Genomic DNA, 13,059 nt, shown 5'->3' with positions numbered 1-13,059 from the left:
CCTGCAATTGTGGTGTCATCAGCAAACTTATATATTGACTTTGATGGAAACTTGGCTACACAGTCATGGGTGTACAATGAGTACAGCAGGGGGCTGAGTACACAGCCTTGTGGGGCACCGGCACTCAGAGTGATTGTAGAGGAGAGCTTGTCCCCTATTTTTACAGCCTGGGTCCTGTCTGTGAGGAAGTTGAAGATCCAGCTGCAGATCTGAGTGCTAAGACCCAGGTTCTGGAGCTTAGGAATCAGTTTATTTGGAATGATGGTATTAAAGGCAGAGCTGTAGACAATGAAAAGGAGGCTTACATATGCGTCTTTATTCTCCAGGTGTTCTAAGGAGGAATGTAGTGCCATATGATGCCTTGACTCTACGACTCTTAGTATTGAATTTCAAATCTCAACACAGCTACTTGGGTCTAAAATGAGAATCTAACCAACTACCCCTGACATTCAATTGCATTATTCATCATCAATAATATCATCGGGGGTCACCATTGACTAGAAAATCAATAACACTGGACAAAAAAATGCTGAAGTTACAAGAACTTGTGAGAGGTTGGGTATTCTGAAGTGAATTACTCACCATCCACCACACTAACGCCTGCCCACCAAGGTAAAATGTCAGGAGTACAATGGAATACTCTCACCATCCGGGACATGAACCCTTCCCATTACTACCATTGGCGAAGAGGTGCAGGAACCTGTAGACTCTCACTCAATGGTTCAGAAACAGCTAATTCCCCTCTGCCAGCAGGTTTCTGAACAACCCATGAACCCGTGAACACCACCTCATTAAGTTTTTTGCTCTATGTATTTTTATAATTTATAGTTATTTTATATTTTTGCACTATACTGCTGCTGCAGAGCAACACATTTCACATCATGTAAGTCACTGATAATAACTCTTGATGGTGATTTCAGCTCCAACAGCTCCCAAGCGACACGGCACCCATTAGGAGAAATAGAGTGTTTTAAACAGTCTATTAACATTAACGTAGAGCAGCTCTGAAGTCATGTTTCATTGAACATAAAGAATCTCACAGTCCTGTATGGTTAAGCAAGGGCTTGTTTAGAGGCTAAGATTAGCTAAGAAACAATGGACTTACTTGCTGTTTGACTGTGTGCAAGCTCTCCAGCCATCTAGCTCTGCTGATAAGTCCTCGATCTTGGTCGGGACGGTCACCTCTCTACGCTTCAAGAGTTGGCTGCAATAAAGAGGATGGGTCTTTTGAGGCACCAATGAAAATCAAGCGCACTGAAAGCTGTGAGCTGAAGCTCAGTGAAATATTGGAGAGAGCTGTTTCTGACTCCAACCTGAGCGGCCTAATTTAGGGAAGTGTTAAAAGCATTGAGTGACCAATAAACAAATATAAACTAAATGCAGCGTTCTGATGAAGGTCCATCAACCTGAAATAACAATTCTGCTTTCTCTCTCTACTTGCTGAGTTTTCCCAGCATGCTATGCTGCTGGTGTCAGGATGTAGTTTTTAACAAAACCCTGGAATTCTCTACAACAACTCACACAAAATGCTTGTGGGATTCAGCAGGCCAGGCAGCATTTGTGGAATTGAATAAACTGTTGATGTTTTGGGCCATGACCCTTCTTGAGGATTTGAAAGGAAGGGGGAAGATGACAGGGTAAAAATGTGGGAGGGGGAAGAAGGGCTAGCTGGAAGGTGATAGGTGAAGCCAGATGGCTGGGTAAGGTAAAGGGCTGGAAAAGGAGGAATCTAATAGGAGAGAAGAGAAGAATCTAATGGAACATGGGGGAAAGGGAAGAAGGAGGGGCACCAGAAAGAAGCAAAAGGCAGCTGAAGAGAAGTAAGAGGCCAGAGTGGACACAGATGAAGAGGGAAGGGGGAAGGGAAAAAATTACCAGAAGGAGAAATAGATGTTCATGGCATCAGGTTAGAAGCTACCTAGAAAGAATACGAGGTGTTGATCCTCCACCCTGAGAAGGCCTTATCAGGGCAAAAGAGGAGGTCATGGACCGACATGTTGAAATTTGAATTAAGAGGGATTTTGATCAATGAGTATATTCAAGACAGAAATCAGTAGATTTTATTAATTGGCATAATTTGAACCTGGTTGTTGGTGATTGGGATGAACATAGACATTGAGCACAGAAGCAACCTTAACTTACCAAGATTCCATAAGACCATAAAAATCATAAGATAAAGGAGCAGAATTAGGTTATTTGGCCCAACAAGTCTGCTCCGTCATTTCATCCAATTTTCCTCTCAGCCTCAATCACCTGCCTTTTCCCCATATCCCTTCATTCCCTGAGTGATCAAGAATCTACTACCCTCTGCCTTAAATATACAGAAAGACTTGGCCTCAACAGCTGCCTTTGGCACAGAATTGCACAGATTCACTACTCTCTGGCTAAAGAAATTCCTCCACATCTCTGTTCTAAAAGAACACCCCTCTATTCTGTGGCTGTATCCTCTGATCTTAGACTCTCCCACTACATGAAACATTCTCTCCACATCCAATCTATCAAGGCCTTTCACCATTCGATGGGTTTCAATGAGGTCTCCCCTCATTCTTCTGAATCCCAGCGAATATGGGCTCAGAGCTATCAAATGTTCTTCACGTGACAAGCCATTCAATCCTGGAATCATTTCCGTTTACCTCATTTGGACCCTCTCCAGTTTCAGCACATCCTTTTTAAATGGCCCAAAACTGCTCACAATACTCCAAGTGAGACCTCACCAGGGCTTTATAAAGTCTCAACATTACATCCTTGCTTTTATATTCTAGTCCTCTTGAAATCAATGCTAACATTGCATTTGCCTTCCTCACCACAGACTCAACTGGCAAATTAACCTTTATGGAATCCTGCACAAGGACTCTCAAGTCCCTTTGCACCTTATTTTTTTGTGTATTTTCTCTCCATTTAGAAAATGGTCATCCCTTTCATTTCTTCAACCAAAGTACATGACCATACACTTCCTGACACCGTATTCTATCTGTCATTTCTTTGCCCATTCCCTTAATCTGTCTAAGGCATTCTGTAGCCTCACTACTTACTCAAAACTACCTTCCTTTCCACCTATCGTCTGCAAACTTTTCAACAAAGCGTTAATCCCATCATCCAAATCACTGACCTACAACTTAAAAGCATCAGTCCTAACAAAGACTCCTGTGGAACACCACAGTCACTGGCAGCCAGCCAGAAAAGGCTCACTTTATTCCCACCCTTTGCCTCCTGGCAATCAGCCACTGCTTTATCCGTGCTAGGATCTTTTCTGTAATATCATGGGCTCATAACTTGTAAAGTAGCTTCATGTGTGACACCTTGTCAAAGGCCTTCTGAAAATCCAAGTACACATCAACCAATGTCTATCCTGCTTGTTATTTCTTCAAAGAATTCCAACGGATTTGTCTGGCAAGATTTTCCCTTGAGGAAACCATGCTGACTACGGCTTATTTTATCATGTGCTTCCAAGATCCAGGGGCTTAGACTCCTATTTCTTAATTTCTAATGTAAAATACATTTCAGCAATCAACTTTTACAGCTATGGTTTCTTAAAATAAAAGTATAACAGCTCTTTTCCTTGTTGATTTTGTATCCTTCTTAGAATGGCTGAATTTTCAAAGCAAAAATGGGATTTGACAAAGTATTGGGACAGTTTTCTCACTTATTCTATGAAATGTTGAGTAACTTTTCAGATTTTTGGCTCCACATGGTTGAATGTGGAACTTGGTCATTCAGATCTCCTCTGCCAACTAAGCTGCTGAAAGCTTTTTCTTTCCATATCTCCCTTGTTAATCTTCTAAAATACTGGAACTCAGAATAAAGTCATCATCATGAAATATTAACTTTGTTCAGCTCTTCAAGACCAGATTCAAGATTCAAAATCATTTAAAGTAATTTATTGTACACAAATATAGGGAGAACAAATGAACTCTTATTCCTGATTTGTTGCAGCAGCAAAAAAAACACAAAAGATAAAGAACTCAATAATAATAATAATATTAATAAAGCACCCAATAAATATAAATATGTAAGATGGTTTATATACATCCATAAAGTGACTCCAGACTTTTTATAAGGTGACTAATGGGAAATAATAAATAAGTGGCAATGTTAGTAGGTGGAGGCGTTGATCAGCCTTACTGCTTGAGGGAAGTAACTGTTTTTGTGTCTGGTGATCCTGGTGTGGATGCTACATAACCTTTTCCATGAAGGAAGTGAGACTAAGTGTCCATGAGCAGGTTGTTTGGGATCCTTCATGATGTTACTAGCCTTGTAGCTGGATGAAGCTGCAAGCTTTAATTGTTCACCAGTAATTCCCCGATATTTTATCGGACATCTACTTTAATGTGTTACTATAGACTAGGCCAAGTGAGGAATAAAGATGAAAGATTTCCTTCACTGGTTACTGAAACAGAGGAGCTTTGGGGCAATCTGTTTATTTTATGGCTACCATACAGAGGAGGGTTAGGGGTGGGACACTTGTTGGAGGTATACAAATTTAGGAAGGACACAAAGATGGTAAATAATAGGGAACTTTCCCCCACAGCAGAGATACCTAAACCTATAGGCAAGGAGTAAGAGCCTTAGTGAGGATCAATGGAGATTTATTTTTACCTCAAGGGTGGTTGGAATCTGGAATTGACTTCCTGGGGTGCTAGCAGATGTAATGACTCTCACAATATTTAAGACGTGTCTAGGCCATCCCTTAAAATCAATGAACATTCAAGTTTATGAATTTTTATTCTGACACTGTTGGCTCTGTCAGGCACATGGCTCTGATTTATAAATCTGCTATAACCATAACCAATTATTATGCCACTCTGTGCCCATAGGAATACCCTTATCAATATAGCCATGACAAATTTTGCCAGTCATTTTGAATTCTATGGTTTCATTTAATATTTTCCAGGATCACACTAAAGTTCAGAGTAAATGTATTATCGATCAAGGTGCATCCATGTCACCATATGCAACCCTGAGATTCATTTTCCTCTGGGCATACTCAATAAATCTATCATAGAAAAGTGACCATAATAGAATCAATGAAAGACTGCACCAAACCGGACATTCAACCAACGTGCAAAAGACAACAAACTGCAAATACAAAGAGAAAGATATAATAATGAAAATAAACAAACAAATAAATAAATAAATAACATTGAGAAAATGAGATGAAGAGTCCTTGAGAGTGAGTCCACAGAACACGGGAACATTTCAATGATGGGGATGGTGAAGCTGAATGAACCATAAGACAAGACAAGGTGAATGAAGTCACTCACCTCCCTCCCCGGCTCAATAGCCTGATAGTCAAGGGGTAACAAATGTTCCTGAACCTGGTGGTGAGAGGTCCCGAGGCTCCCTCCCTCATTCCCCACCCCCCTAGATGGCAGAAGTGGGTAAACTGAAGGATAGCTGTAATACATCTTCCATTTTAAATGGTTTAGTCAAAATATATCACCTTCTATGTATGTTTCTGCATCACCCATGTTTTCTAAAATACTGGATCTTAGACAAAGGTCATCATCATAAAATAGTAACTTTGTTCTGATCACTACAGATGCTGCCTGACCTGCTGAGTATTTCTAACATTTTCAGGTTTCCGGCATCTGCAGTACAGGTCACCACTGTGCTGCAGAGAGGGCTGCGTTCCTAGAAAATGGACGGTGCCACAATATTCTGTGAGGCGAAGCCACGTCATCTGCATGTTTAAGCACAAGCTGAAAAGAAAATCTGTGTTGCTTTTTTCTCCCCCACAACACTGGAATTCTATGGGAACAAATTTTTTCCGTATCTCAAATTCCAGGGTCGTGATTTGAGAATTCTGCAAGGGCAAATTTCCGTCACCAGAACAGCCGCAACGAGGGGTTGTCCATATCTACAATTACTGCTGACGCTTTGCAAGAAAGCTCCAGTTCATACTGCCCTCACCTGGTGTACTCATAAAGTGCAGGTACAATACTGTTGTATTGCCTTCGGATAGCCAGCAGTGCGGCAATGTGGCCACAGAGTATAAGCAATTCATTTCGAGCCCTGAAAAACACACAGAATTCACAGTTACTGTATATCATGCATTAAGATTAGGTATTATCCTAATTTTTTTAAATTAAGATGTTTATTACAGAGAAGCTTATTACATATTTGATTAATCTAAGTATGTTATACAATTTACTAGAATAAGAAAAGGGTGATTCAATTCATCGAAAATAGAACATATAAATCTACAGCACATTACAGGCCTTCAGCCCACAGTGTTGTGCTGACCATGTAACTTACTCTAGAAACTGCATAGCTCTCTATTTTTCTAAGCTCCATGTACCTATCTACAAGTCTCTTAAAAGACCCTATTGTATCCGCCTCCACTGCCATCAGTAGCATGCACCCACCACTCTTTGTGTGATAAATTTTCCCCTGACATCCCCTCTGTACCTACTTCCAAGCACCTTAAAACTATGACTCCTTGTGTTAGCCATTTCAGCCCTGGGGAAAAAGCCTCTGGCTATCCAGACAATCAATGCCTCTCATCATCTTATACACCTCTATCAAGTTACCTCTCATCCTCTGTCACTCCAGGGAGAAAAGGCCAAGTTCACTTAATCTATTCTTATAAGGCAATCCAGGCAACATCTTTGTAAATCTCCTCCACACCCTTCCCATAGTTTCCACATCCTTCCTGTAGTGAGGTGCCCAGAACTGAACACAGTTCTCCAAGTAGGTCTTATATAGGCGTAACATTACCTCATGGCTCTTGAACTCAATCCTATGGTTGATGAATGTCAAGTATGCCTTCTTAACAATACTGTCAACCTGCGCAGCAACTTTGAGTATCCTATGGACACGGACCCCAAGATCTCTCTGATCCTCCACACTGCCAAGAGTCTTACCTTCAATACTATAGTGTGTTCAAATTTGCCCTACCAAAATGAATCACTTTACACTTATCTGGGTTGAAATCCATCTGCCACTTCTCAGTCCAATTCTGCATCCTACTGATGGCCCGTTGTAACCTCTGACAGCCCTCCACACTAACTGCAACACCTCCAACCTTTGTGTCATCAGCAAATTTACTAACCCACCCTTCTGCTTCTTCATACAGGTCTTTTATAAAAATCATCAAGAGGAGGGGTCCCAGAACAGATTCCCGTGGAACACCACTGGTCACCGACCTGCATGCAGAATACATACTATCTACAACCACCCTTTGTTTGGACATAGCCACAAGATTTGGGGGAGTAGATTTAGGATGGAAATGAAGAGGATCTGTTATTCCCAGAGAGTGGTGAATTTGTGGAATTCTCTGCCCAATGAAGCAGTTGAGACTACATCAGTAAATATATTTTAAGTCAAGGTTAAATAAATTTTTGCATAGTAAGGCAAAAATGTTATGGGAAAAAGGCAGGTAGGTGGAGATGAGTCCATGGCCAGATCAGCCATGATCTTATTGAATGGTGGAACAGGCTTGGGCCAGGTGGCCTCCTCCTGTCCCTATTTCTTATGTTCATATGTTATGTCCTTTGCCTTCTGTGGGCAAGCCAATTCTGGACCCACAAAGCAAGGTCTCCTTGGATCCCATGCTTCCTTACTTTCTGAATGAGCTTTCACATGGGATATCTTATCAAATGCCTTACTGAAATCCATATACACTATATCTACTGCTCTACCTTCATCAATGTGTTTTGTTTCATCCTCAAAGAATTCAATCAGGCTCATAAATCATGACCTACCCTTGACGAAGGCATGCTGACTATCCCTAATCCGATTACGTCTCTCCATAAGTTCATAAATCCTGTTGTCAGGATCTTCTTCAACATCTTGCCCAACACTGAAGTAAGTCTCACTGGTCTATAATTGCCTGAGTTATCTCTACTCCCTTTCTTCAAAAAGGGAACAATGTTTGCAAACCTCCAATCCTTCGGTCCTTCTCCCGTCTCTATTGTTGATGCAAAGATGTTTACCAGAGGCTCAGCAATCTCCTTCCTTGTTTCCCCAGCCTGGAGTCTATCTCGTCCAGTCCTGGCGACTTATCTAACTTCATGACTTTTAAAAGCTCTAGCACATCCTCTTTTCTAATCTCTACATGCTCAAGCATTTCAGTCCACTGTAAGCCATCCCCACAAATACCAAAGTCCTTTTCCCTGGTGATTACCGAAGCAAAGTATTCATTAAGTACCTCCACTACTTCCTCCAACTCCATGCACGTGTTTCCACTATCGCACCTGATTGGTTCTTTTCTCACACGGCTCATCCTCTTGCTCTTCACATACTTGTAGAATGCCTTGGGGTTTTCATTAATCCTGCTCGCCAAGGCCTTCTCATGGCCTCCTAATTTCATTCTTAAGCTCCTTCCTGGCAACCATGTAATTTTCTATAGCTCAGTCAGTACTTAGTTTCTTGAACCTTTTGTAAGCTTTTCTTAATAAGATTTTCCATATCCTTTGTACACCATGGTTCTTTTACCCTACCATCTTTTCCCTGCCTCAATGGAACATACCCACGCAGAACACCGTGCAAACGTTCCCCTGGGAAAGGGAATCACAAACTAGAGGGGAGGGGGGTAAGATTTAAAAGGGACCTGAGGAGCAACAGATGCAGAAGGAGGTACAATAACAATATTTAAAGCACACACAAGCAGATATATGGATTTGAAAGGTTTAGAAGTGTATGGGCCAAATGTAGGGCAATGTTGTGGCCTTATGGAAATGGGACTAGCTTAGATGGGTATGGATAAGTTGGGCTGAGGGGCCTGTTTTCATGATGTTTTATTCTTTGACACTTTAACTCCTTTCCCAAAGGCACAGTGGGCATGTCTCCAACAGAACGGCCCTCAGCAGTTCAACAAGACAGCTCACCACCACAGCTGTTTGAGGTGGCAGTAAATACTGTTCTTTTCAATGACACCCACAGCATATCAACCAATTTAAAAAATATCGATTCCATACACTGTGTTGCTTTCATAAACCCAAAACCCACATTCTGCAGATGTTGGAAATCCAGAGTAAATGCTGGAGGAACTCAGCAGGTCAGGCAGCATCTGTGAGGAGAAATAAATAGTTGGGACTCAGGATGAAGGGTCTCAGTCTAAAACATTGACTGTTTATTCCACTGCAGTGTTTTGTAAGTGTTACTCTGTTGCTTTATTGCCCTATCAAGCTGATGTTTCAGACGAGTGTATTAGAGAGCATAGCAGATCTTTGTGCTAGTCAGCTCATATTATAGCAGCATTTGTATTCTAACTTACTCACTACACTTGTGCAGCATCAGCCGGTCCGTGCGAATGTAGCTGAGGAGGTCCAAGATCTGATGGACAGAGTCCAGGGTCCAGTCCGGACTGCTGAGCTGTTCTGTAGGGTTGGAAAAATCACAGTCAGTCAGAGGTTGGACCAGCTTTGCTCATCGTGGAGGAACGCTGATAAAACCCTCAAACTCTCAAACAATTCTGAATTAAGCTGTACACTCGTAAATATATTTACGAGCTGCAGGCTCATAAATATGTACTTTGTTATCGTACAGAAGTGGATTGGATACAATGGAGATATTCCTTCAGATTGGAGAGAGCTTCAGCTAGGATAGGGGGTCACCCAAACATTTTTATACCATATAGACCCTTACCATTAAACAAGGAGTTTGTGATCACCAAGTTGGGAACCCCTGATTAAAGGTTCCAGCTGGAAACACTTGGTACAGATGACTGTTAGACTGATATCATTTGTCTTAGAGAGTTGCCAAGGAATTTTCTAGCAAATCTTTTCCTGAAATGTATCCTAAATAATTTTCTCAAGTATGGCAGGATTAGATTGGTAAGAGGTCCAGGGCGCTGGTGTGTTTTGAAGTGGGGTAGGATTGGCAAGGAGGGAGTGGTGAATTGAGAAAAGCAGTGTTTAACCTCAATGGATCCACTCTGTGAATAGTGCAGGCTACACTGTTCTAATGCTATTTTACTACCCTCCAACATTATATCCTGGACAACAAAAATGAATGAACGAAAGGAACTGGGTGGTTCATCCAGTATTGGATTTCTAAACCATCCATGAACACAGCCAAGCTATTCTTTTTTTGCTCTGTCTCTCACGCATTTGCTTACTATCTAGCTTACTTACTTACTTATAGTCATTTTAATGTCTCGCAATGCACTGCCACCACAAAGCATCAAATTTCATGACATATAAACCTGATTCTGAATTCACTGGAGTGTACCAGTGATGACAGCAAGTCTATTATTCATATCACACTTTATATTAATGTTATTTATTTCTCAAATAATACTGTACGGAGTTACTGCACTTTCTTATGTCATATAGCTCTTTGGATCTATGCAGCTCCTGGTGCAATCCCATTCCCTCACTCATTTCTTTGTAACCCATTCTCTTTTGAATGTTCATTGATGCCACCTTGTCTCACTGGCTATTCAAAATACCTAGAAGCAATTTAACTACCAACCAGCACATCTTGGGCAGTGGAAAGAGACCGGAGCCCAGAAGGGAAAAGCCATGATATCACAGGGAGAACACGCAAACTCCTTATAGGACAGAATTGCTTTATTAGCTTCAGCTGTCACATGTAGAGCGCAGTGAAATGCATCGCTTTGCGTCAGTGACCAGTACGGTCTGAGGATTGTGCTGGGGGAGGCCCCCAAGTGTCACCACACTTCCGGAGGCAACACAGCGCGCCTGCAACTCACCAACGTAACCCAAATGCCTTTGGAATGTGGGTAGAAACCAGAGAACCAGAAGAAACTCAGGCAGTCACGGGAGGAACGTACAACCTCCTCACAGACAGCAGCGGGAATCGAAAGCCGATCAGTGATCACTGGTGCTGTAAAGCGATTGCTCTAACCACTATGCTAGATGCCGTGTATAGGAACATGGTGCCATGTGCTGACGGTACTGCCCACCACTGTATTCTTATTTCCATTGTCCATGTGGAATGCTTTGCCTGGAGTTCTGAGCTAACACTCAGGTAGTGACGATATATGCTTCCCACTGTGGAAGGTAACTATCTTCCCTTCCTTACCTTGACCAAGTTTATTTTATTAATTCTTTCACACGACATGAACGTCAATGGTAAGGTGAGCATTTCCTGCCTGTGCCTAACTGGCAAGCATCCTTTTCAAACCAGGGCATCGTATGAGTTTCAGGATCTTAACTCAGCAAAGTTGAAGGGTTGGCAACCAAGGCAGGATGATGTGGGACCTATGATTCTTCCCACTGTTTGAATGTGTGTTGTGAATTTATTTATGGGAATACCTGCCTCCAGGTGAGCACCAGTCACCAAGGCATAGAAGGCTATTGACAAGTGCAGGTGAATGCGTTTACTATTGATAAAGCATAAGAAATAGGCTAGAATCAGGCCATTCAGCCCATCAGGTCTGTACCACCATTCTATCATGGCTGACTTATTATCCCTCTCAACTCCATCTCTTGCCTTCTCCACCTTTGATGTCCTTACTAATCAAGAAACTATAAACCTCCGCGTCCATCTGTGGCAATGAATTCAAAGGAGATTCACCATCAAAGTATATGTGTAAATATATATATATATATATATATATAGCTATATACAACCCTGAGATTCAGTTTCATGCAGGCACACTCAATAAATCCATAATAGAATAATAACCATAAATGAATCAATGAAAGACTGCACCAACTTGGGCATTCAACCAGTGTGCCAGAGACAACAAACTGTGTAAATATGAAAAGAAAGAAATAACTATAACAAATAAACTAACAGTAAGTATTGAGAACATTAGATGAAGTGTCATAGAAAGTGAGTCTATATGTTGTGGAAATATTTCAATGAAGGAGCAGGTGAAATTGAATGAAGCATTTCCCTTTTGTTGAGGGTTTTGTTGAGCCTGATGGTTGAGGGGTAGTAACTGTTCCTTTTAATAAATTTTTTTATTGAATTTTCAAATAGGTTACAGAAGGAAAAAAATTATCAACCCTTCCCCCTCCCCCCTAATATATCCCTGTAGAAAGAGAAAAAAAGAGAAGAAAAAAGAAAGAAAGGAAGAATGCCTGGATATTGGAAGATCCCCACATCCTCCATGGAGTTCATAATAGCTTCAGTATATATATTTATTTATTTCCCCAGATAACCAATAATTTTGTCTTTGGAGCACCTATATATTTAATCCTATCTTTTGTAAATAAGGGCGCCAAATTTTCAGTAATATTTCGTATTTATCTCTTAAATTATAAGTAATTTTTTCAAGTGGAATGCAGCTAAAAATTTCATTCTTCCAACCAACTATACTTAAGTATGAATCCGATTTCCAAGTAACTGCAATAGCCTTTTTGGCTACTGCCAATGCAATTTTTATAAATTCTTTCTGATATTTATTCAGTTTGGATTTTGGTTTTATCCCTTCAATATCGCCTAGGAAAAATAATATTGGATTATGTGGAAGTTGTGTTCCAATAATTTGTTCCAATAAAATTCTTAAATTTGTCCAAAAAGGTTGAATTTTAAAACAAGACCAAGTAGAGTGTAAAAATGTACCAATTTCTTGATTACATCGGAAACATTGATCAGATACATTTGGGTTTAATTTATTTATTTTTTGTGGTGTAATATATAATTGATGTAAAAAATTATATTGCACTAATCTTAACCGGACATTTGTTGTATTTGTCATACTGTCAAGGCATAGTCTTGACCAACTTGTTTCTTCAATTTTAATATTCAAATCAGTTTCCCATTTTTGTCTTGACTTATGAATTCCTTGTTTAATTGCCTGTTTTTGAATCAAACTATACATACAAGAAATATTTTTTTTAGTTTTTCCTTTTTGAATTAAAGTTTCTATTTCATTAGGTGTCGGTAATAACATTGTTTGACCCAATTTATCTCTTAAATAAGCCCTTAATTGGAAATAACAAAAAAGAGTGTTGTTTGATATTTTGTATTTATTCTTTAATTGATCAAATGACATTAATATACCTCCTTCAAAACAATCTCCTATATATCTAATCCTTTTTTGAAACCAATTGTATAAAAGTTGGTTATCCATTGTTAAAGGAATAAGTTTATTTTGAATTAAAGGTCTCTTTGCTAATAAAGATTTCTTTATCTCATAAT

At 40.3% G+C, this 13,059-nt stretch overlaps 1 protein-coding gene across 3 annotated transcripts in view; it reads right to left on the bottom strand.

Annotated features, from left to right (window-relative positions):
* wdr17 (WD repeat domain 17) overlaps positions 1–13,059 on the bottom strand; it is a 162,445-nt gene that overhangs the window by 22,705 nt on the left and 126,681 nt on the right. For all 3 annotated transcript variants that reach the window (XM_059974293.1, XM_059974295.1, XM_059974292.1), the window contains 3 exons: positions 9,218–9,320; positions 5,911–6,012; positions 1,106–1,204 (listed from right to left, as the gene is read on the bottom strand). In XM_059974293.1, the coding sequence (XP_059830276.1) occupies positions 1,106–1,204; positions 5,911–6,012; positions 9,218–9,320 (304 nt within the window). The remainder of the gene's footprint in view (positions 1–1,105; positions 1,205–5,910; positions 6,013–9,217; positions 9,321–13,059) is intronic.

The sequence above is a fragment of the Hypanus sabinus genome, chromosome 7 (genome assembly GCF_030144855.1).
Source record: "Hypanus sabinus isolate sHypSab1 chromosome 7, sHypSab1.hap1, whole genome shotgun sequence".
NCBI classification, from domain to species: Eukaryota; Metazoa; Chordata; class Chondrichthyes; order Myliobatiformes; family Dasyatidae; genus Hypanus; species Hypanus sabinus.
Note: the sequence above shows the minus strand (reverse complement) of the source record. Positions and strands in the feature narration are given on the sequence as shown.